Source organism: Gouania willdenowi, chromosome 16 (assembly GCF_900634775.1).
Source record: "Gouania willdenowi chromosome 16, fGouWil2.1, whole genome shotgun sequence".
NCBI classification, from domain to species: domain Eukaryota; kingdom Metazoa; phylum Chordata; class Actinopteri; order Blenniiformes; family Gobiesocidae; genus Gouania; species Gouania willdenowi.
In genome coordinates, this window is record NC_041059.1 from 19,213,923 (window position 1) to 19,240,161 (window position 26,239).

Genomic DNA, 26,239 nt, shown 5'->3' on the forward strand with positions numbered 1-26,239 from the left:
GAGTCTAAAATACAAGCCATGTCAAACTCAAATCCGGCCCTTTAGAGCAGTGTTTCCCAAATGGGGATACATGAACCCTAACCCATGTGGGGTTTTGTAATGTTTATTTTACTTAAAAATGACATTTATACTAAATATTACCAGCAACTCACAAAACGACAACAAAAACACACAAAATACTAAAAAAAAAAACACAACAAAATATGCATGTCACATAAAAACACACAAAAACGACAACAAAAACACAAAATATGAGTAAAATATACTGAAAAAAAAAAAAAAACGACAATATATACATGTCACAAAAAACACACAAAAAGAGAAATACACTAAAAAATAAAAACAAGAGACAAACAACAAAATACACAAATTGAAACAAAACGTACAAAATGATGATAGAAATGACCTTGATTAGAACATGAACTGAAAGGGTCCCACATCTATGGAAGCCCGTTTCCGCCACAAAAAAAAAAAAAAAAAAAAAATCATCGCAGAAAGTCATAATTATGAGTTTGTGAAGTCATAATTATGAGATAGAAAGTTATAATTATGAGTTAGTGAAGTTATAATTATGAGATAGAAAGTCATAATTATGAGATAGAAAGTCACAATTAGGAGATACTTGAACACATTTACAGCAGCTCACGTGGTAAGTAGCTGACGCTGAGAGATAAGACTATTAAAGCTCCGTCTAACTACTTTAGACAGGGCTTTATAAATCATGAAATACTTTGTTTGCTTGAAAATTCACATGGAATTGTGCTGAGTAAACACACCCTTGAAATGATACTAAGCATAAAGAGGCTCTGGCGTCAAAAAGATAAAACTGATGTGGCTGAAGTAGCACGATTTATTGAACAACAAATACTTCTGGTCAGTGCCATGGGTACAGATGGATGTACCAAAAATGTTTCTATCTCATAATTATGACTTTTTATCTCATAATTATGAGTTTAGTAACTCAAAATTATGACTTTAGTAACTCATAATTATGACTTTCTTTCTCATAATTGTGACTTCCTATCTCATAATTATGACGTTCTTTCTCATAATTGTGACTTCCTATCTCATAATTATGACTTTTAATCTCATGATTATGACTTGGGGTGACCATGGCTCAGTGGTAGAGTGGGTTGTGCAGTAACCAAAGGGTTGGGGGTTCAAATCCCGCTCTAACCGAGTTATTGTCGTTGTGTCCTTGTGACTTTACCCACATTGGCTTGTATGAGTGAGTATGAATTGTGCATGAATGTTGGTGGTGGCCAGAGGGGCCGTAGAAATAGCAGCCACGTGTCTGTCAGTCTACCCTAGGGCAGCTGTGGCTACATTGTAGCTTACCACCACCGGTATGACTGTGTGAGTGATTGGTGTGAATGAATAATGGTTTCTGTAACGCCCTCTGAGTGTCCTCGAAGAAAGCGCTAGATAAATCCAAGCAATTATTATTATTACTTTACCAACTCATAATTATGACTTTATTAACTCATAATTATGACTTTCTTTCTCATAATTATGACTTTACTAACTCATAATTATGACTTTTTATCTCATGATTATGACTTTAATAACTTATAATTATGACTTTTGTTCTCATATTAATGACTTTACTAACTCGTAATTATGACTTTCTTTCTCATAATTGTGACTTTTTATCTCATAATTATGACTTTACTTGGTGATTTTTTTTTTTTTTTGGTTTTTAGTGGTGTAAACGGGCTTCCATAAGTCCATATTTGGCCCCTGAACTAAAATGAGTTTGACAGCCCTGCTCTAGTCCAGGACATGAATGCAGCACAGAGCTGGAAAAGAGGCGCGGTCACAATTCATTTAAGCTCCGCCCACTTCTTTATAGCTTCCTGCTGACTGAAGGCACATGACCGGGCTTGTTTACACCTGCAGCCTGTCGCTTTCACCACTAACATCAGCTACACAGACACAGACACAGACGGACACACTGACGAGCCACCGAGAGTCGAGTCAACTGTGTCCTGACCGAAGTTACCGTTTAGCAAAGGCTCCCTGACCACTGGTGAGTTATGTTTTACGTTTAAAACCCAGACAGGGCTCCTGTGTCCCTAATGAGGCTAATGAATGCATCTTCCGTAGCATAGCAGCTAGGTTAGCATGCTATCGTGTGTCAGGTGGTTTAAACGCTGCAGCCTCGACTATGTAACACACTTAAATCACACTGACAGAGCATTCAGCACAGACATTCATGTCAATTATTGTCACTTATTTTTTTAAATGACGTTTTCTTTAAACATTAGCAAATGCAGTGTGTAAGCCTGGGTTAGCCACTGTCTATGTAAGCTGTCAGCTTATCATGTTGGTGTAAACTGTCAGCAGGTACAAAGCAGATGTGACTGCCACATCTGGCAGTTGGTCTCCCTGATCCAACATGAGACCTTGAAGCATCTGTGATGCTGACAAGATAAGATAGAAGTTATTCGCCCCATGTTATGGACATTTTGATTGCTAGCAGCAAGAAGTAGAAAAAAAATACATTTCTTGAAAAAAAAAAATGCATGTGAGGATGTATGTGGTGATATTGATGGCTAAACACTATGAAATAATACAGAATATATGATAAAAACATAGATATAACATGTTGGTAAAGCATTGTAAGTTGAAATAAGCTCAAAAAGTTGCACATTGGTGAAAAAGCTAAAGAAAGTAGAGTTAAGATGAAAAATATGAACAGGTTAAAAGATCTGAAACAATCTAAATAAAGTTGCAAAAACTGAAGAAAGTTGAATGTCAAAATTATTGGTTAGAGTCGGAATCACGCCTGCTGAAGGCGAAACACAGTTTTTGAAGTGAGAAAAAAAGTTCATTTTATTCAAAAAGTGGTTTCAGCGGAGAGGTTTTATTAATTCCAGAGCACATTAAACATTGGGAATAAATAAATGAAGCATCAATAACAAGGACAGAATAATAACAAAGATGGTAGTTTCAACAAGCAACACCTCTGCCAAGCACCAAATATTCACTTTTCCACAAATTGGCAGTTATCTCGATCAATGATCCTGATCATGGTACCACCATCATTCACACTGTGGGATTGTTTAACACCTATTCTCTTTTTCACTTTTCAAAAACTTTACACGTTGAAGGTACTATACATTATGAAGTGCATTGGAGATTTAAAACAAACTGGCAAAGGGAACATTTAATTTCTTCTCACAAAGTCCCAAGACATTATTGAAAGGAATCATTAAAAACAAGGACAGAATAATAATCATAAAATGACTTTATTGTGCTTTTAGGTTCTCAGTACATTTGTTTTTTTTTCCTCAGCTAAAGCATCAATTTTTAGTCACTGGCTTCTCAAAGCCAGTTGTCCTGCTGTCCATCATGGACGAGACAGACGTAGAACGTGAGTTCTTTCTTATCTCTGAATTTGTACGCCTTGTACTCTGTTCTGCTTATTTCATAGTTTTTATTCCTGGTTCTTTTTTTTTGTACTGCAGAGATAACCCTGTCTTTGCTTGATGCGGCCAACGATAAAGACTTAGAGGTCCAAGACCAGGTCAGAAAGTCATTGTTGACCCTGGGAAAACAGCAGCCTGAGCGTGTATTATTCATGTGTCAAGACTACCTCCTCAAACACCCAAAGGTAAAGCCCTCTGATATTACCCAATAGTTTTTGTTCATACCTGTTGTTTAATTCCCCCCTACTGCTGTTCATAAGGTAGGAGAATTGTCAAATTTTGTTAGTTGATAAACATCTCTCGTCACCATTAACTGTGTGTATTCCTTGTGTTTTTATATTGAAAAAATTGAACATAAAGTTCAAAAAGTCTGCTTTTACAATTTTCCCTTTCCTTAAAGTAAAATATCTGCGTCAAATCTCTGTTTAATTCTAATTTAGGGTTCAACTTTAAGGTCTGACTTTCACTGATCAGTTCACTGAACAGTTCATGTACAAAAAAAAACTTCTGTCACAGTTTTGTTGAAGTTTGAGCTTTTTGGTCTGTATTAGGTTGATTATCAGTATGTTTGTAGTTGAAACGTTCTACCTAAACTCTGATAATCAATAAAATAAACAGATATAAATTCAAAATTAACAACACACAGTGTTGTCTGTTTTTTGTTAAGAAATTCACTTTTTAAATTAGATTTTTATGATTTAGATGTACATTTGTCTGTCATTTTGTATTTAATTATTAGAAATTATAATTAATACATGTTGTATAATTTCTTGCCTGAAATGATAATATTAAAATGTTTGTGTATAAAGCCAACATTACTCGTCCCCTTCTTGTGTCTGTATGTGATGCTGCACCATCATAACACACAATCTTTAACCTTGTGATCATCAGCTGATGTCATCACTTCTGCTAAGTACATTACTCTGTACCAAACCCCATTTTTTTCTACCATTTAATGAAAAAAAAACATTTAATCACTTCAGGAATAAAAAAGGAACAAAAATAAATATTTTTTTTTATTAATTGTTCTTGTCCCCTTTTTATAATTGTTTTCAATATTATTGCCACCTCTGTTTTTTTTCTGTTTATTCTTCACTTTGTTTTCTGCTCGGGTAGTTGGCTGTTGGTCACAGAGTGGTGATTTTGCAGACCATTGAGCTGATTGTCAGCTGCAGGATAGAAGAGATTGATACGCCCAAAATAAAGGGTGTTATATCCCTGGCTTCAGAAGAAATGACTCGATCAAAGGTAAAAAATGTCCAAACTAATCCATATTTAATATCCTAACAATCTAAAACTCACACTATCGTGTTACCATGACAACTTTTGGACATTTTTTCTTTTTTCTTTCTGATAAAATCAGGAGGTGGTTCCGGACTGGCAGCAAGCAGCCAGTAATATCTTAGTTGCTATTGGTAATAAGCACATTAATGACATCATGGAGGAGATACTCAACAAGTTCCAGCCAGGTGTCCTTCCTCACTTTTTTGTGGTCCAAACTTTGGCCAGCCTCTCAGATTCAAATGGTAGGAAACTTTTTTTTATCCACAAAAACTAAAAGAACAACACACATGTGCCAAGTTAAGAACACAAAAGGATTGCATACACACCAGGAAGTGAAAACTATGACTCACATCGTGGGTTTGTTCGAAGTTGATGAGAAAAACATGATCTTGTTAAACCTGCACAGAAACCAGATTCCTCAACAAACAGATTTTTGCTGAACAGCCGCCTTTGGCTGGGAGCACTCAATGCTACATTAGCCTTCAAGGCTACCTTTTTACATGTGTAAATTAAGTACTATGTTTGACCTATATTAATTACAATCAGATTACATCAATGCATGTTGATTGCACATGAGTTGCTCCCACCCACCTGTTTTTATCATCAGGCATCCCTTTTTGTTACCTAATCTCACTAAACGGAAGCTACAGTTTCCAAAATGTAAGATTGTTGAGTCTCAATTTTGCAACTTTTAGATACAGTAACACTTAACGTACACAAGATGGAAGCATGATGTTATTGTGCCTAGAGAAGAAATACACATTCATAAAAATAGTACAATTTCTGTCTTCAAGTTTTATTAAGAATTTCTATATATTGTCATTTCTCTGCTTTTCTGCTTGCTCTATAGTTTATGGCATGGTCCCATTCCTGAATGCTATCCTCGGTACCATGTTGCCGATGCTCAGCATGGCCAAGCACGACAACATGAAGTGGGTCTTCTCCTCTGGTAAGAACCTCCTAAACACTATAGATGGATTTTAATCAGTACATTAGAAGTGTTTATTTAAATGTTGTATACATTAAAATAGCTTTTATTTATAGAAATATGGGTACATTTTGTATTTCTAGATTTACTGTAAATTATGTTCTTTGTGTTTTCTTTGTACAGCTTTACGTCATTTCAGCAACAGCATTTTGGAGTATTTGGCCAACCTAGACAAGGCTCCTGATCCCACTGTTAGAAAAGATACCTTCTCCAGTGAAATCTACACTGCTTATGACACCATCTTTAATAATTGGTTACAAAGCAGGGAGCCCAAGGTAGGACACATAATGTACTCCATTCAATGACCACCTTTCACCACAGATTTCATTAAACCTAATGAAATTTGAACTGTGTATGTTATGCACTACCTTTTATTTGAATGGGGAAGTCTGTGGCTCCAGAGACGTGACAGTAAATGCTCTTTCATTTCTGTCACTTTGTAATCTGCAGTTAAGGTTGACTGTGGCGGAGGCTGTGGGTTCGATGTGTCACCTGATTGCCAGCGATAAGCTGGAGGAGCAGATTCCCAAAGTCATTCCTGCCATCGTGTCCCTGTACAAGAAGAACCACGAGCACTTCATAATCAGTAAGGTGTGTGGTGTATTCAAGAGTGTAAAAAGTACATAACTTCCCAATAACTGTTGGTAAAGAAATAAAGGAGTTTTGATTTCTTTTATAGAGTCTGTGCCAAATTCTGGAGGCCTCTATCAACGTAGGTAGTAGAGTGCTGGAGACACAACTGGATACTCTGCTCCTTGCACTGCACCAACAGGTACACACCTACATACAAGAGGCATTGCACTTGTAACCCCAATGAACAAAGGGACAGATGTTTGACATTGATACTCAAAGTTTTAGTAATCAACACAAGGATGTAGCGTAAACGGCTTAATCCCACGTTTAAATACCAGGTTGTTGACCCCTCAATAATGTCTTCAAATTAGGCTGATTTTAGGTCGTACTGATATGGAAGTAGAGGCTGGGCTTTTTTCAGTAACAAAATACTAGAAAAATAGTGTTTTTCCATAATTCTGATAAATTTGGGTCCCGGTTCTGACTTCAGAGACCATCTGTACTGTTCTCTTCTTCATGTGTTCAACAGTCTTCACTCAGCTGACACTTGGCTTGATGCCTCAGTTATTACACAACTTTAGTGATTGTGTGTTTCATGTGATCACTGTGCAGAGCAGTTTGTCCAGTATTTCACAATAGTATAATCACGCCAAGAGCTTTATATTACTTACCACTGCTTTTTTAGTGCAACTTATTTAGTTTTGACTTGAGTTTGACTTACTTTTATTTTTAATTTAAATACTTTGATTTCAGACATTCCAGTCATTGACTATGTCTGTTAAAGGGTTATTTTTAGGTTTCTACTTCACTGCGAATGGAAAAGGTTCTTATTAAGCAAGAGTAGTTGAATATATTGCTTTGCTGTTTTGCCATTTCTTTTGTTTTTACAACTCACTTTCATAAATTACCACAGAGAACAAAGTAGAAAAGTGCTTAGTCATCCAGTTAATTTTTTGTCATGGTTCCTTAGTAAGTGAGACTTGTTTTGTTTGAAGTGTTGCTTTAATAAGTTTCAGGTCTCATTGAAGAGGCTTCTCCAGTTCTAAATTCAAATCTTACTCTCTCGTAGGTTTGTGCCCCTGTTGATTACAGTGATCCTCCAACTGTCAAGAACCACAATGAAGTCCTACGCTGCTTCAGCGTGCTCGGTACAAATGATTTCCAATATTTTTGCATCTTTGCATCAATTCAGTTTTAATTTAGGAGGCCTTAGTTCCCTATAACACAGGGCTAACTTCTTTGTCACAACTGCTGCATGTTGTTCAGTAATATCTTGTTTCTATCGGTTCTTGTTTTGTAGTCACAAGAGCAGCAATTAGGTCATGCACTCGTGTTGGATTCAATTTCCCCTCACAAGATAATCACATTACCGGCTGCTTCTCCATTTGATGTTGTGCTTTAACTTTTGCTTTTCTGAGAAAGTTCAAACATCTCTCCTTCATTTGGTTTTCTAGCAATTGCCTTCCCTGACCGGCTGGTTATGTATGTTCTTCAGAAGTTGGAGAACAGTAATGAGCGAAGCAGGACTGGGTCTTTGTCTGTGCTTCGTCACCTTATCAACTCCACCAGTGAGTGAATACAGTTAAACACAACCCCTGGTTCCTGATACACTGTAGATCCTCTAGTAACTGGATTTTCATTATGAAGGGTAGAATAATTGAACTTTGAATTGAAATTTGATGTCTTTTCTTGGGATGGGTGAAATAATCGTCATGCAGACATAGTAATTTTAACAGTGACGAATATTTGAAAAGCACTATGGTACTTGAGCTGCTGATTTACTTAATTATATATAATAAATGGTATATATTATTTAGAACAGCCCTTTTGGTTTTGTTTTTATTGTATATGTTTCAGTAATGAGGCTGCTACTTTGGCACACCAATGCAGTTCTAACTGAGAAGTTCATAGATGTCCTCTGTTGCTTATATAAAAGGTAAAATGGTAAATTTGTCTCCTGTGTCTGAATTCAATTGCTATGTTTTTAAAAACAGGCAATTCATCAGTGGAGAAACAAAGAAATGCTGTGAAAAAGTGCCATTCATAATCGAAGAAATTCTGAAGTGCCACAAGTTTCCCACCCCAAGTCTTTTCTGTGCATGCTTATGTTTTACAGCTTCTACAATGGAGAGTAAAAAGCTGTTGATTCTAACAAGCATCAGACAGCCAATGGCTGACCACAGCAACAAGGTAACACCCACACTGCAAAACAAACAAACAAAAACCCTAACTTGCCAAGTTTAATTTCAAATCAGGATTTAATCTCTCCACAGCCAAATGTCATCTAGCTAAAGGGAAATATTTGTAGATTGGACTCAGTGTATCAGAATTAACTTGTCATAGTGACATTGGTGAAGTTGTGGGCTTTTAGTTCTTCAGTCTTTTCTTAAAAAATATATTTTTTTGAGAGATTAAATGTTAATTTATCAGGAGTTATTGCTCTCACTGTGGCTGACAAATTGTATTTCTATTTACCAGGTGAAGAAGCGTGTGGTCCAAGTGATAAGCGCTATGGCTCATCATGGATACCTGGAGTTAGAAGGCGGGGAGATACTGGTTCGGTTTATAGTTCAACACTGTGCTTTACCCGACACAAACCAGGTAGAATTTTGCAATATTGTGTGTATATTTATATATACCAGTGACGTGCCGTGACCACTAGGGCTGGCTAGGCACGTTGCCAATCGAGACCACCAATGACAATTTCATGTTTCTGCTGGCAAGTGTTAATCAAACAAAATCAACATCGTAAAACACCATTAAATAAACATACACAATTATTCAATAGCAGCCTCCATACTCTCCCAAAAAGATATATCTCATGACATGGCAGCGCATCTGTTGTTCTAATTTCTGTCTCATAAAACAATACCAAATAAAATAGCAATTACAAAAAGATTGGAGTAAAAAATAACATGCATTTTAACCATTTCATATCATTGGAACTATTTTGCTAAACTTGATTCTTCTTGCTGGCTTTTATTCCCCTGCAGGGCCAGAAACCAACAGATCCAGAGGGAGTAACAAATGAGTCCCTGAGGGAAATGTGTGACAGCGCTCTTCATCTGCTCACCACTACTGTTGGACAACTTGCCGATGTACGTGAATGATCGATTAGTTTGTCTGTGCGTAAAAGGAACAATCTTTGTTGGGTTGTTTAACAAATGCCTTGTTGCCTTTGAAGGTGTTGTGGCCCAAGCTATTGTACTACCTGACACCTTCACAGTACAGCAATGCTACCACTCCTCTATGTAAGAGTCTGATCGTGCTTGGTACCAAAAAGAGGAAAAACCAGGAGGCCAGCTTCAACATCAACTTCAAGCAGGAAGGTAGGTGGAATATTAATAAACAATGTCCAATCAGGTGTGTGAAATGTAAATAATTTGATGTGATTTGTACATGTTTGACATTGCATCGAATATGACTGATTTATTGTTCCTGTATTTACTTTGAAGCCTGAAATAAATATCTTAATAAATTTCTCTTTTTTTTTTTTTTAGTCAATCTCCCATCACCTCAAACACTTATGATCCGTTTGTTGGTAAGTTAACACAGTCTAGCTGTCAGGTTATATTAAAATTATTACCTTTATACACCTTTTTTGTAAGCCATGTCTGACAAGAGGCAAACAATTCTTTTTGTAATATGATTGTGTACACATGCCTTATGTTGAACATAATCAATCAATCAATCAATCTTTTATTTGTATAGCGCCAAATCATAACCAATGGTATCTCAAGACACTTTACAGTAGAGCAGTCTTAAGGACGGACTCTTCATTTTATGGATACACACATATGCATATATACGTATATACACATACATATGTATCCCACACCCAACATGAATTCATCATGGCGGCAAGGAAAACCTTCTGTTAAGCAGCAGGAACCTTGTGTAGATCCCATTCCTATGTTGAACAGCCATCCATGTTATGCTGTGTTGGGTGTGTGCAGAGGAAAGGGTGGAGACAGAGTGGTTGAGACTCTGTAACTCCACACTGAGGATCCCACGGACCTGCAAGACAAAAGCCAGAAGGAGTACAGGAGCAAACACACAAGGGAAGAAGCAGACATAGAGGGAGTGTTTGAGAGAGGAATGGGACCCTCTCCGGTCCCTCTCTAACCTAAATGACCTCTCTCTTAATGCCCTCTCCAACCTCTCTCCAACCGAGCATGCCAGACCCCCCCACCGGCAGTCTATGCCTATTGCATCTTAACTATGAGCTGGTTCCTAACTAAAAGCTTTACCAAAGAGGAATGTTTTGAGCCTAACCTTAAAGGTAGAGAGGGTGTCTGCCACCCGAACCGTGGTTGGTAGATGGTTCCAGAGAAGTGGGGCCTGATAACTGAAAGCTCTTCCTCCTATACTACTTTTAGAGATGAATGGAACAACGAGTAGTCCAGCATTTTGAGAGCGTAGTGTTCTGGGGGGATTGTATGGCACTACACGCTCCTTGAGAAAGACTGGTGCCTGTCCATTTAGGGCTTTATAAGTGAGAAGAAGAATCTTGAATTCTATTCTATATTTTATGGGAAGCCAATGCAGAGAGGCTAATACAGGAGTAATGTGATCTCTTCTCCTAGTTTTAGACATAAGTACTCCATTAAAGTCAGAACTGCACTGTAATTGAAAAAATCTTGTAATAAAAAGTTATCTGGAAAAACTGTAGGCATGTGTTATAATTGTTATCAAAATGTTTTCATAAATTGTAAAAAAATGTATAATTTTTTAAAATCTATTTACAAGAAACAAAACTAGTTGCAGATAGACATTCCGTGTGAAGGATGAATTCCTTATTAGTATGAATTGGAGGAAAGATATCAACTCCTGTCAGTGCTCTGTGGTGGCTTAATTCCTTCAAACCTGGCAACGTTGCATACATTGATAAACATTAGTACAAGATAAGACTAATTTAAATAGGCGAGAGTGTTCATGTTCAATTTTTGTTAGGTATGGTTGGAAAGCAATACAATGAATTGCGTTGTGGAGGGTCTGTGCAGGTTTCTGGAGATTTGCTGTATTTCCACAGATAATTAAACTTTGATCAGTACTAATAGTGGCCTCAATGCGTAGAAATATAAAATGATAATCACCCACCCTGCAATACTATCCCCACGAGGGCCAGTGGCTCCACATTTATTGTATAGCATGACAACAATCCCAAACTTACAGCCCCTGCAAAGAAGTAGTATTTTAGAAATGGAAAATAAACAGGAAACAATGGTGCCCTCAGATTTTGGATCATCTGACCAGCTGTGTACGTAGGAGGAGGACTCGTGCTGTTTTGGAGGCAAAATATGGTCACATCAAACAGGGATTTCAGAGATTTTTTTTCTTATGTTCATTCACTGCCATAATAGTTGTTAAAGACGGCACAGCATCCTTGTTGGTAATTATTTTATGTTTCTATATGTTTGTGTTTGTCAGGTGAATGCAGCCTTTCCCTACAGCTGCAGACATCACGGCGCTCCATCCCTCTCTCTCCTCCAAACCCTCAGTATTAACATTCACCCCAAAGCAGAAATCTTTTGGGAGAATGAAATCCCCCCCCTGCTGTCACTGCTAGAAGGTATTGTCAATACAAAAATACGGTTTTCATTTATTCAGAGTACAATTCCAAATCTTGGTTTTCAAGGTTTCTTTTGCTCTGATTCTCTGCATAAAGAAGCTTTTAACAATGACGTTCAATTGACTATTGTTTTTAACAGAGTCCACAACAGAAAGTCTGGACAAAGAGCAGTGGAAAGAAAAGATCATCAAGGTGAGCTTTTTAAAAATCGTACTTGTCTTATTACCATACATTCAGAATATTATCCAGGAATTTTGATTCCTTTCCTAAAATTAAAGATTTTGCAAAGTGATATTGAGGACATTTTGACACTCATGTAGGGTAGACATACTGTATGTTAGGTTTACCTGATCAGACGAAGAAGGGCTATCCTCTTTTTTTGATTGATATTAAATAACATTTCTCTTTAAATTGTGCCCAGCTCTTGTCCAAAACCTTGGCATCAATTGATGATGATAAGTGGGTGTGTCAGTTTGCAGCTGAGGCTACAAGATACCTCTCCACGTATAATAACGCTTTGGAAGAGAAGGTGGGTGCATGATTTATTTGATTTCCTAAATTATCACATAGTTCGAGCATTATTTAGATATGTTAAGGTTCAAGCTTCTTTTATAAATGTACCTTTTATTTATCTTTTTTTTTTTTTGTTGATTTTACCAAAGACATTCGTTTGAATAAACTTACTTTTAATACTTGTATTTACAGTCTTTTAATATCTGATCACTTTATGAGTTTACAGGATGTATCCCAGCCTTCTTAAGGTGCATGGCATCGTGCAGCAAAGACAGAATGGCCCCATTATTGCATTTGGTGTTATAATATTTAATAATTAAAAAAAAATTCAGCATGAAGAATTGCTATAATTTTGCAAAAAGTTGTTTTAAAAAGTACTTTAATGTCCAATGTTTTAGATGTTTTAATCAAATGTTTTTCAAATATCTTTGTACTAATATGTCAAAGTGCAATACAGCACAGAAACTGAATACAACAAAGTAATTTTACGGTGTTTTGTTCCTTCAGAGCTTTCTGTATCGCTGTATTGGAGCGACCCTACAGCAGTGCTTCAATAAAGAGGTTGTTAAAAAACAACTACAGGAAGTCCTCCTGACAGCAAGACACGCCGACGCAGTGGAACGACAGGTACCTGAAACAAAGACTGTGTTCTCTCTCTCCCTCAGTAAAGTGTTTGTGTCTCACGGCTGTCTGTGTACCATCTGCTTCCTTCAGGGAGTTGCTATGGGCATTGGTTTGTGTGCCAACAGCCACTTAGAAGGAACTCTGGCCAAGCTGGAGGAATTTGGCAAATCCGAAGTCTTTAAGAAGTCACCAAGCATCTTCAATCTGCTCAAAGTATGAACCAATCCAGTAGATATTGCTGAGGAAAATAGTTTCAAACTAAGTCAAAGATTTTAATGTTTTCAGTCAATCTTGATTTAGGCATACCTCCATCACATCTTTTTTTTTGTCTTTCTGCAGGAACGTAATGATGTTGAGGTGGAGAAGGTGAAAAGCACATTAATTCTGTCCTATGGGCAGGTGGCTTTCAATGCTCCTCCAGAGAAGTTACTGAACCGCATTGATCAGGACATTCTTCGCTCCATCAGCAAACACTTTAATACCAAGGTACTGAAACTTCAGAGTAGGAATCAGTAGATTGATTTTTTTTTTTAAACTTTATCCAAATATGAGGTTCTTTTAACGACACACGTAATAAGTGATGTTTTGCATCCCTGACCTTGTATCTACCCACGTAATTTATTATTCCCGTTGTTTTCTATTAGTAATAATACCAAGAGCAGCAAAGACCTTCTCCATGTGCCTTTTTGCCAGATATTGTGCCATGATCAGGATCATTGATCCAGATAACTGCCTTGATCATTCACACTTGAGGGTTGTAAGAAACGTCTATCCCCATAATAACAGTACAGTAGTTCCAAATTTATAAGCACCCCCATTTTCTCAAAAAATCGCGATGAACTGCACAATCTAGAACTGATCTGAATGTGGGGTAATTGAGGAACTAACCAGACACAACTGAGTTAAATGTTATAAAGATCAATAATAACGAAACTAAATGAGTATTTCTGAAATTTCATCAATGGTGAGAGAGGTATTTTTTGATTTTTGAAAATGATCCAGAATCAGTATATTGATGCAGATCCCCTCCAAAAATTAAGGAAATCTTCCATCGCCTAAGGTCAAAGTTTTGTCAAAATTCATCAGGTACTTTTGACGTGCAATCCTGCCAACAGACAGTAAAGGTATTACCTCCTTGGAAGAGGTAATAATAATATAAATCACAATAATAAAAATACCAATAAACAGATTACTGTTTAATATTTAATCTTAAAGTAATTTCACTAATGGGTTTATTGCATAAACCAGCTGTACTGTATGAACTCATTAAGCTTAGCGAAGCAGTCTGCATACATTGAGCCTTACTTTTACATTTTATTATTTTAATACATTTGGAGAATGCCTGACAGCTTTTGGCAATGTAGTGTGAAACAGCGTAGTTTGTATGTGAGCTCAGTATTTGATTACTTTTTTCACACAGGTTCTGGGGATTAAAGTAGAGACTAAGGTATTGTCACAGGAATTCAGCTCTGAGTTGTTTTTTTTCTTTAACAATGCAAATGAACTCTTTTTCCTCTGTTTTATGACTGCTTCCTTTCCAAATTGTGTCTTCTGCACAATGTTGTTTTGCTTCTACTAAAACCCTACTTGCCAAATCAAGAAAACATTTACAAGTTTTTTAAGTTTTTACTCAGGCTGGCCCTCTTTGATACTATGGAAACCACTTCTGGGTATATTGGAAATGGAAATGGCTGTTAACTGTGAAAGTGACCTGTAGTATCAAATACTAACCTTTATGGGTGGTTGGATGGTGTGCTGATTATCTGCTTAGCTATGAGATTATTATTATCCTTTAGTAAATCACTTACAATCCCGATAAGGTTTTCTCTGTTTCACTACCGTTGTGAAATGCTTCTTAAATTGCACTGATCATGCTGGTTGTGTGAATTTAATTTTCTTACCAATAACTGACAGTAATTTTTGGGTATTCCTGCTAATATTGACCAGCTCTGCATTTTAAATCACTGAGCCTGTCTGGCACCGCTTGCGCCACTCTTGAAGTCTAGCTGGTGTACCACTCTTTTTATAATCTGTAAACTGTGAACTTTCTCCCCATCTCTAGACATGGACGATCAATCTGCCAAAGCTCTGTTGGATTGATTTGATATTGATCTTTTTTAAGAGCAATCCTTGACTTGATGATAACTAGTAACTTTGCAATTGTACTCATTATTTGTTTGATTTTCCTGTTTGTAATTGTGTGTCAACCCTGCAGGACTTGACAATGAAGCTCAGTTTAATCCAGAGCGTCGGGCTCATCGCCAAAGCCATTAGTAATTGTGTGAAGAAACAAACCTTCACCTTCTCTCGGAAACAGGAGCTCATTACTGTCATGCTGGTTAGTAGCACAACATGACTGATCAGGGAGCAGCTTTTACCGCCACAGCAGTTCATACCCCGAGTGCTAATGCAAAGACATGATCTGATTTGTTTTGCCACTGTTGTCTCTTGTTTGTCAGGACTTTATCAAAGCTGAGCCAAATGATTCACTGAGGTCTCCAGTGCGCCACCTTGTGATGACCACATGTGCCAACCTAATGTATCCTTCTACGTACGGAAAGACATTAATCTTGATTTGGTCATTCTTAAGAAATATTTAGTGTTCTAAATATGCGTTTGACTCGTTTTCAGAGAAACATTTGTTCAGGGAACATAAGTAAACTGATTGTTTTAAGGACCAAGATTATATTAAATCTGTTGGGTAGGGTTGGGATTATTCAGTTTTCCAGTGTTTTACCTTTGACCGTAAGTGCTTCAGACTATTGGACCCTCCTTTGAGCGAGAATGAGAGCTTTGACCTGCTAAAGGTTTGTGTAAACGGTGTGTTTTCCCTCCCACCTGAGACAAACACACCTGAGAAGTTGAAAGATGATGAGCTACTTAACTCCGAACAAAGAAAGGTGAGGGGATGAAGATGCTAGAAGTGTCCCGATCCGATCTTGATATCGGTCCGATATCAGCCAGAAAACGAATATTGGATTTTATCGGACTGCATCTAAAACGACCGTAATAAGCTCACTGATCAAATTTTCCGCTCTAGCACTTCTATCTATAGGTGACTGTGGTTCACACTCCAACATAGTAACCTACTGTTGCTGACTGTTGTTCTCTGTTTGTGTAACATCACTTGATCAAGCCTTTTCTAACATTCTACACACAAAATAACGTAATAGAAGTTATGTATGATTCGGGCTGATATTGTATCGGATCAATATTGGTATCAACCAATACACAAGGTTGCAATATCTGTATCATATCGGAAGTGAAAAAGTTGTATCGGGACATCCCTAGAAGATGCTTCCCAAACACCTAATGTGGTTACTGCAAATTTAGTCTGTTCTGTTTCATTTCTTGTAATAGCCTTTTGAGGAAGCCGTGCTTGGGATACGTCTATAGGCATTATACACATTTCAACTATTGTCACACTTTTTTACAGACACTGTACAAAGACACGATGGCTGCTCTGCAGGAGCTGCTAAAAAGTTTCCTGACCAGAGATCCCACACCTGATGGCTTGCAAGGTGTCTTCAAGGTTAGATATGAGCTTATACAATACATTCATTAAAAAATTGTTCCATGTGTGTAATCATTTTGGACAATGTGAATAAATAAATATTGACACTCAAAAACTGCTCGGCAGGCTGAATCAGTTTCTTGCCTTTCTACAGTATTTAATGTCCTGTGTGTGTGTTGTATCTCCTCGCAGCACATCGAGTCATGGTTGAGTTCACCACAGGACCATGAGAGGGAGAGAGCCGTCACTGTCACTGCACATATATTGGCTTACTATTTGGATAACCTGACTGTAAAGGTACACAAATACTGTTTAGCTGAGCTGACATCCACTCATTCTCTAAAACAAATAAACATCTTCTTTGGAAATGTAATTATAATGTTGTATTTTATTTTGGGAAAGACCAGCCTTTGCAGTCTGTTAAAACACAACTTCATTTACTGACATTTTATAGAGCATGGTGTTTTTCCACAACCTGGGAGCTCTTCTGGGTCGTCTTTCCCCACGCTGTTCTGACCCTCATCCTCCTGTACGCACTGCTGCCATTGACTGCGTTTACACTCTGCTATATACTCAGCTTCGATATGAAGGTAAGAATGCTCATGGAGGTTATTATCCTCTTTTAGGTGAAGCAATTGCAGTAGTTTTTTTTAATGCAAAGTGTTTCTTAAGCGTGGATGATATTTATTGTTTAGAAAAGATGCCCATCTGAGCATTCAAGCTTCTTTTAGGAAGGGTGGAGAAATATTTTTTTTGGAAAAGAGGCTTATACTCGACCTGGAAGTCATGCTACTTTGTGTTAGTCATAATATGTGTTTTGTTAGGTTTTTCTTTGGACTATAAGGATGAAGCTGTGGAATCTCTCCTGCCGCTAAAAGAACAACTGGAAAACCCTGACCACTCGGTCCTGTATAAGACCTGCTCAGACATGACAAAGGCAAGCTTCTAATATCGCTATCAATTTTGTTTGTTTTAGTTGTAATTTATCTTAAACAGCTTTGTCATTTCATCCACAGTTCTCTGTTAACGGAGGTTATTGTGTAAAACTTGTATGGTGCAGTGATGAGTTACTGGGTCTGTTATTGCTCTCGTCAGGTGATGAGCAAGCGTCTGCCTCAGCAGCAGATGACAACGCTGGTGTTCATGTTGTTTGAAGGGTTGGTGGACAGTCAGACAAACTGCTGCAGAGCTTCATCTGTCATCCTCAATACTTTGCTGAAGAGCAGAGGAGCTGGACTTCAAGACAAGGTACTGTAGCACGGTAACGGTGTGTAGGTGGGATAAAAAGCATTTCTTCTGTGCAGTGTGAAAGTGCTGCCGTGTGTTTTGTAGGTCCCAGAGATGATGGAGATGCTGCATGTGCGTCTACAGAGTATTACAGAAGAGCAGGTAAGTGCATTACATGAGCATGTCGTACTAATGGCCAACTTGTGTAATACCGCAATAGAACAAAAAAAAATGCGCCTTGTAAAGGTGATGAAAAAAATTTGAAAATCATTTAATCACAATTTAATTTTTTGATGCTTATGAATGGATTAAATTATTTACATTTTTTTAAATTGTATTATTGACCACAAGATTAAGCTGTTAACTCGGTCATAACAAGACACTGTGTAACAGACGGAGTTGGCGCCGCTGCCTGCGAGGCAGGAGATAAAGTGACAATACTAGACTATGACAATTAAAAAAAAAAAATGAAAAAAATACATGTGAACCTTTAATAGTTTAATGTTTTCGTCGACTAATAAAAGTCACATGAGACGAAATCCATTCAGAACTTAAGTGATCATGTGGTTTTACACATTGATCACATGAAATCTGTCTGTGTATTTATGAACATTAATACCATAAATGGTAATTGACTCTTTAAATCCATAAACTCTTATCCTGTATATTTTAGTCAACTATTGTATATTTGTAACAAATAGTCCTAATGACTAAAACCAAGTTTTCTTTTTAGGCTTTATCTGAAACTAAATCAAGATTAGGTGTCAAAATGAACACTGGTTCTCAGCACCTCACCAGGGTCAGTCAGTGAGGACCCCACTAAATCACCCATTCCATAGTAGTGACAGACTGTGTGTACAATATAAACTACAGAAAGTTGGTTCTATTTCCATTTAAGTTGCCATGAAGGTATTAACTTGTTGTCCTGTGACTATAGAAAGTTCCAAAGTATCTGCATCTTTGTTATATGGAGAAGAAAATCAAAAAATAAAAATAATTTGACCATTTATTTACAGGTGTGGGCATTTTTTAAACTCTGAAAGACTACATTTAAAACAAAAAAAAATCATAATAATCGAGATGTTTCAATTACACTACAGTATTGAAGGTGCTGAAGGTTTGTCATTTTAAAGAGAAGTCAAATAATTCTGCAGCTGACTGATGTTAAATAGAAGATTAGTAATCAGTTTGTAATAACAATCAAAGCGAATGGGGAAAATGGACCCTTTAACCACCCCTGCTGTCCTGTGGGGAGGCTTTGATGGTTGTTTTATTCTAAATGCTTTTTAGTCAACACAGGGGGGCAACTGTGGCAACTTCCTTTTGTTTTTTTTACAACATTAGACTTGACAAAGCTGTGCAAAAAGAAAACAAAAGAGATATTTATCCCCTTCCCATCATCCCTCTTTGTTAGTATCACATGTTGAAACTGGCTGACTATATATATTTTTTTTTTGCCAACAAAGAAGCCAGATATCCTCTACCTGGTTGAATATTTCTGTTTTTCTTCTGCACTTGCACATGTTAGGTGAGAGTGGCAGTGGGACAGACAGTGCTAATCTTGGCTTCACAACATCTACAATCTGTTTTCAACACTCTTGTAAACCAGCCACTTCCGTATGACAAGTGCGTATACATTTTTATGTCACTTCACCTAAATTGGTGAAGTGACATTTGAGAGGTGCCAATAGTCGACACACACTGTCAAACATATTTTCCATTTTTCTTTTTTCCTGTACAGCTGGATCAGTGAAATGTGGATGGCTTTGGGAGCCGACCCCATTGTTGCTAATCAGATCATTGAGATGGTAATGGAGAAACTTGCTATCATGGCTCCTTTCACGGACAGGAAGGAGTCCATGATGAGGGGAGGTTCAACCAAGGTGGCCACCAATCATCCACTGGCTGTACGTTACAGATCATTTACTGCTTGGGTTAATACACTCTCTCCAGCTGTAAAATGCATTTCACTAAGATGTCAAAGTTGTGCCTCAAGGGGGAATGCTGGGTAGCAGTCTGATTTCATCTATCTGCTGACATGAAGGAAATCTGTAGTTGGCAGCATTTATCTTCAGTGAATTTCAAATGACGGTTTCTTACGTGATCTTTGTTCACAGATGACATGTGGTCTGAAAGAGCTGTTATTAAATGGCCAGAGTCAGGAGCCTGCAGTCAGTCAGTTTCCTCGGCTCTTCTCTTGCCTCATGGTCAGGCTTGGTGCAAGTGTCGGACTATCAGCACCAAAAGATAACAGCACTAAACACCTCGCCTCCATCCATGTAGCAGGGTAGGTGGGCTGGTTTTTAATCTGTTTGTGGGAATTGTTTGTTCTATCAATGTAATACATGTCCACACAAGGAGTAACCTTGATTGTCTTCAAACAGTGGTTCTCAAGCATTGCGCATCTCACTATTAAAAACATATTACGTATCATGACACGTATTTCCCAGACTATACGGTAAATCACCCTTTTTTTCATAGTTTGGCTTGTCTTGCGATTTATAGTCAGGTGCAATTTCTACTGTATGTCAATATATTTATGTTTAAAATGTTAATTCCTAATCGACTGACATGAACCAAGCAGTAAACATTACACTCTGTAGCTGAGAGAGGGCACTCTAGGCTTGTGACAACTATATGCTGCCCCTCCACTACATAAACATAAACATAGCAGAGCTGAAGTCCGCATTCAATATGAAGATTTATAATTTCAAGTTAAAGGCTTTTTTTTCTCTATCATTTTATTGCTGATTTAATGTTTTACTGCTGATTTTAAAGTGTTTATTGATTTTTAAACTGTTTTCTGTTGCACTTTTTAGTCATGTAAAGCACATTGAATTGCTTTGTGTATGAAACGTGCAATACAAATAAATTGTGACAACTATATACTGCCCCCCTATTACAGAAAGAAAATAACTGAAACAAACATAATTACCCCAAAAAGAAAACCTTGCAGATAACACACTGCAGGTTGTAAAAATTTTTTTTTTAAATAAATGTCTAAATAAATGCGACTTGTTGTCCAGTCCAAAATACGACGTATAAAGATGTGGTTATCCAGTTAATGGTTAAAATCTTTAGTTTCCTACTTAAAAATGTATCCTTTGCTGAAACAAATAAACCCCAGTTTATGAAATATGTACTAAACTGTGATGATTCAAACATTTAAATTCATGTTGAATTAGCCAGCTCAATAAAATTATAATGGACAACAAAGTTCAGTTGGGTTGAATTACGCCACAACAATCAACAAACACATTTGTAAACCTATTGTTCATTGGCAGGTTATTATGATTATTTCATGAATAATCTTTTGAAATAAGAAATCATAAGGAAGTCACCCCCTTGTTACTGTTATAGGGTAGCAGCTGATGCACTCAGGATTTTGCTGGCGCGAGCCCAGTTAGATGAAGTGATGAAGAGGCTGGATGAAGATAATGCCTGGGATGCAATGAGGGAGCTCAGCTCACACATTACTGGAGTCACGCTATTGGCAAGGTACACACACACACACATTATTATTATTATTATTATTATTATTATTATTAGTCCCTTTCCTAGGCAGTAAGTTACGGTTTGAGGACATGCCTCAACTCAGTTATGTACATTTGGGTGTTTTAGGGCAATAGCAAAGCATGCTGGTCCCAGGTTACCTGCTATTGTTGAGAGTCTGTGTCCATCGCTGAACAACATCTATGAATGTCACAGAATTACTGTCACAGCCTTCTTCTCTGAGGTGAGGACACAAGTGGCGATTGTTCACCCACAATGGCTACTTCTTTATCAAACTTACCACTTTAAGAACATAATGTACTACCTTTCCTCATTAAGGTCACATCTTGTTCTGGAAGCTTTATTTCTAAATGTAATCTTTTATTCCAGCTGTTAAACCATCATGTGGTGACTGAGTTGATGCTCATTGACGTATTAATGAACAACATGATGGAGCGGATATCAGACTCCTGCTGCACAGTTCGCATGCTGGCTGTGAGAGGACTGGGAAATATAGCTGAGGGATCACCGGAAAAGGCACACCTACACACAACTATTGCAGCTGAACACACTCTAGATGTTTACTGACCTTTTCACCTCCAACAGGTGAATAAATATGCCAAAGAGCTGCTGGCAGCTATGAGCTCTGGCATGGAGGAGAAGGATGACCCAGGTAAGTAACCAGCACAGGTCATTGTAGGATAACCTTATGTTGTGTACTGCAATGGTTCTTTCTGTTCCCTTGTGCAGGGAAGTTTATTACCCTTGAGGCAATGTCTGGACTTTCCAAAGTTCTCCTTTACCTGGACAAGAAGAATGTCCACCTACTTGTGGTTTATATTTTCATGAAGATCAAACCGTTCTTGGAAAGTGTGAGTTCAGCTTTTGTCCTTGTGAGAAAGAAACAATTATGTGATTCACGAATGATGGGAACGTGTCCAAAGAACTTGTTTTCAGACTCTTCCAAAGCCCTAAAGTGCACTGTGTCTGTGATCACACAGGAGAATGATGATATCCGCTGTGCCTCAATCCGTCTGATGGGGAACCTGTCTAAGTTTGGCTCAGGTGAGCCAGTCTTTAAAGACCAGATCCACAATGTTTTGGTGAGCCTGCTTTTACACTTGGTGGATCCAAACCCAGAGGTGGTCAAGGTATGACTAGAAAACACACCTTCATGTTGCTTTTTCCATGTCAAGGTTAGACCTTTCACATTGTGTGGATTTTATTTGGGCAGGCATGCAAGTACGCAATGAGAGTCTGCGCTCCTGTGGTGGGATCCGAACAGATCACAACCATGTTTCAGACCCACCTTCATGAAGATAAAAATTTACATTATGGAGAGTTCATCAATGACCTCACCAAGTACCTGGTGAGTTCAACTTGGGTGATGTGAACGTCGTAGCAAATCAATAATGTTGCTTAAAAAAATGCTAAGAAACCAGTCAAAGTCCAAACTCTGACACTATGGCTTGGAAACAAGTTGTATTAGCTCAATCAGGTATGTGAGTGGCTTTGCCTTCCTGAATTTTAGATGCACCATATGAGTCATACTAGAGCTGGGCATCGATTCAGATTTCATTAATTCTGGGCTCGATTCCATTTGCGATTCAATTTGATTTTTGAGTTGCTTCAGGGTATTTCAGACACACTACCAATTTCACTAGAATGTGAAAGTTATTCTCTGAGATCTAAATTGTATAAAGTAACTCTAACTTGGTGCAGTAATAAAAAAAAAATAATCATGTTTACATTGAAAACTGTGCCCATAGCTTTATATTACACATGGTAGAAAAAAGTTTTTATCATTCAATATCAAGCCATTCAAAGAAATACTGTATATTCAAATCTATTAATCAATTACTTTAATCCAGCACTAGTATGTATGTATGTGTACCTTTGGAAGCTCAAGTAAAAAGTATATCAGCAGAGACACATAAAAAATAAAGTTGCATTGTTTTGGAGCAAATTTGGTTGTTTTAATGTTTCCTGCACATTTTGTTTGTTGCAGATTCAGGACTTTCCCAGCATGCTGAACTTCTACCACATCTCCGTCATCCAGTTTTTCAAGAGCAACTGGCCTGAGGTCAGAGCAGGAGCGGCCATGTTTATAGGTACTTTATCAGCTGTAGATCACCAATGTGTTTCAGCAAAATGACACTGAATACATGTTCGTGGATGGATTATTGAACTTCTCTGTTGATGGTTATAACTCATCTCATAACTCTTCAGGCTTCCTGCTGGGGAATCTTCAGGAGGAACATCTTTCCCACCTTAACATGGGAACCATCACCAAAGGTGCTGCCAAGTGAAAATTTAATGAGTTTATGTTGCCAGAATTATTCTTAGTTCCTTTGTTGGCTTTAACTGTTGCCATGGTTTTTTTCCCACAGGTTTAGTGATGCTGCTCCAAGATCCAGATCCTGTGGTGAGAGTGAAGGCTGCCGAGGCCATGGGACACTTCCACTGATGCATTCACACTAATATTTGTTCCACCCTCTTTATGACAAAAAGGAAAAAAAACATTTTGTTTAAAAACTCACAGCTCATCTTGTTAGAAGTATTCCAACAGTCAAATCTAATTAATAGTCTGGAGCAAGATGGGACCAATTATAGTGTCAAAAGCATCTCACCCATAAGCAGTATTCTCAGGTTAGTTATAAGGATAACGATGAGGAGAAATTAGCGATATTGTGTTTATTTGTGATGTGCGCAAACAACACAACAACAGAGAAATACTTTCTTAAAATAACAGCTTTTACATGGTGTGAAATGGCATAAGAGTGGGTCAAATGGTTCTTGCAGGTCACTACATTTTTGTATGTGTTATTAGTTTGTGCAAAGTCATATCAGATAGTTTAGTGCCTAGATTAGTTTTGGAAAACTAACTTTGATCATAAAATTTAGGTCTCAGCTCATCTTGCCTTCTGTGAAGATGTTTTTAGATCTGTTTGATAAAGATTGAAAATGGCGAGTCTAAAAAAAAAAAAGGTGTGAGAACCATTGCAGCTATCTAGTTATCCAGTTAATATTATCAGTTGATTATTGTAGTAAAATGAAATAAAGCTCTAATTAGTTGTAGCTAATGGCAGCTTTATATACCTGCTTAACTCCCATCATCAGTCCTTTGTAAAGCAGTCAAATGACCCACCTTCACACATCACTGCTGCTAAAGTACATTTTCTTTACTGGTTTATTAAACGGTGCTTTGATCGGTCTCATTAAACATCACCTGCCAGATGAGACATTTCTCGTTTGCCAGAAAATTGCCAAAACAACAGTGGAAGGACAGGGAACCAACCAGCTGTTTTTAGCATAGAAATAGGCACTTTTTTTTTAAAGTTTGAGTTTATTCCAGTTACCCAAAAACATAATTGAGGAAATCTGGATTAGCCACGTAAACCATTGTCATAGCAGTGGTTTTTTTCTTTGTGCTTCTGCAACTATATAGTATCACCAGTGCCAAATATTCTCTCACATCACAAGAGAAAAACAGAAATACAAATTTTCTTTTTTGATTGCACTAAATAATCATCCATTGTACCTATTTAAAGGTTATATTTATGTAGTTTTAGGGTAATATGATGTGTGGGGCCTCTTTTTAAATGTAAGTAAAGTGCAGGTGTTTAATGCGATGATGTCTGTACAGATTTATGTCTTTAAAGGCCAACGAGAATGGGCTGAAGTCAACCACTGTGAAGGCATTTGAATACATGTGGTCACATGATTTTTCAAACACTTTTGCCTGTAGTGCTTCCTATATCCCAGTCCCATGTAGCTAATGAACCACTGGCAACAAACTGTCTTGTTTGAGCCAAGTGCAACACAGTCACCAATAATAGTCCGATTATAACGTAGCGTTTTTTTTTTTTTTTTTTTGTATGGACCAAACGGTAAAAGCTGCTGCTCGAGTGGGTTTTACTTTAAATGCTCAAAGAAAGATGTGCGCACTTTGTTACTTGTACTGGGTGAATGATGAACATTTGATTTTGATTTGTTGTAGGAAATTTTAGCCAAACTGAGCTATTTTAAATGGTCAGTTGTCTGAATGTGTGCATGTTATTTTTTTATGTTGCTGGACCAGAAGGTGACCGGAATGTATTTGAAAGATTAAATAAATGGACAGTTATATAAAACAATTGCCGCATATTTTTGATTCTTTGATGTACATATGAATTTTTTTGTGATACTTTTATTGCAGAACGTTACCCAGCATCTATATCGTTGAAATTACTTTAAAGAAAAATAAAATACTTCCTTTGCGGTGCTTGACATCCGTTCTGGGTATGTTATGGCTGACACATCATTGCGTGGAGATTGACGGCAAACGGGGGTGGTGTCCCCCTTGTAAGAAGGACCTGAGGACGTTTCCAACTATAGAGGGGTCACACTCCTCAGCCACTCTGTAAGGTCTATCCAATTTGTTAGAGAGAAAATTCAGGTCGATAGTAAAACCTCAGATGGAACTGTGGACCAGTTGGTTACCCTTGCGTGGGCTTGAAGTTTAACCGAGCAGTCCACGTGTGTTTCGTGGATTTGGAAAAGGCTTACAACCATGTCCCCTGAGGCATCCTTTCAGGAGTGCTTCAAGAGTAGTTGGCACCATTCAGTCCCTTTACCGAAGGAGTCTGGTCCACAAATTTGGTTGTAAGTCAGACCAGTTCCCAGCGATGGTTGGGCTCTGCCAGGGCTGCCCTTTGTCAACATTCTGTTCATATCTTCAGAGGATTTCTACTATTCGCGAATGATGTCCTATTGGTGGCCCCATCAAACAATACATTACATTGTATTCTATAACACAACATGTTATAGAATACAACGTATTATAGATGAGTGTATATACATAATACAGTACCCCGCACCAAATAGATGTCTATGTTTCAGAGAGTTGCCAACACCATATCAGGTAACTTCAAGCTGATTCAGGATGAACTAATTATTTGGTTTTCAACCATTAAAAAAACAATATTTCTGTGAATTGCCCTGACCCTCAGTCCACAGCAGTTAATTCATGTGTGGTACTG

The 26,239-nt window shown here is 37.6% G+C and overlaps 1 protein-coding gene across 2 annotated transcripts; it reads left to right on the plus strand.

Annotated features, from left to right (window-relative positions):
• The first annotated feature begins 1,869 nt into the window (after positions 1–1,869).
• Positions 1,870–25,351, plus strand: mroh1 (maestro heat-like repeat family member 1). Of its 2 annotated transcripts, XM_028470416.1 has the most exons (45): positions 1,870–2,029; positions 3,298–3,376; positions 3,471–3,616; positions 4,548–4,679; positions 4,795–4,957; positions 5,566–5,664; positions 5,827–5,978; positions 6,154–6,294; positions 6,383–6,475; positions 7,346–7,424; positions 7,731–7,844; positions 8,393–8,466; positions 8,755–8,877; positions 9,270–9,374; positions 9,461–9,605; positions 9,777–9,817; positions 11,707–11,848; positions 11,988–12,040; positions 12,270–12,377; positions 12,869–12,988; positions 13,076–13,198; positions 13,325–13,471; positions 14,406–14,432; positions 15,201–15,323; positions 15,445–15,524; positions 15,744–15,885; positions 16,422–16,517; positions 16,692–16,796; positions 16,954–17,089; positions 17,324–17,436; positions 17,595–17,747; positions 17,832–17,888; positions 19,255–19,352; positions 19,468–19,633; positions 19,844–20,013; positions 21,087–21,224; positions 21,348–21,462; positions 21,609–21,755; positions 21,825–21,891; positions 21,969–22,090; positions 22,220–22,369; positions 22,453–22,587; positions 23,227–23,329; positions 23,448–23,513; positions 23,609–25,351. In XM_028470416.1, exons 2-45 carry the CDS (start codon positions 3,355–3,357, stop codon positions 23,683–23,685), a joined length of 4,908 nt encoding a protein of 1,635 aa, XP_028326217.1. In that variant the 5' UTR covers positions 1,870–2,029; positions 3,298–3,354; the 3' UTR covers positions 23,686–25,351. The 2 variants fall into 2 exon arrangements, with proteins under 2 accessions (XP_028326217.1, XP_028326218.1); XM_028470417.1 differs by lacking the exon at positions 14,406–14,432.
• Positions 25,352–26,239: the final 888 nt, after the last annotated feature.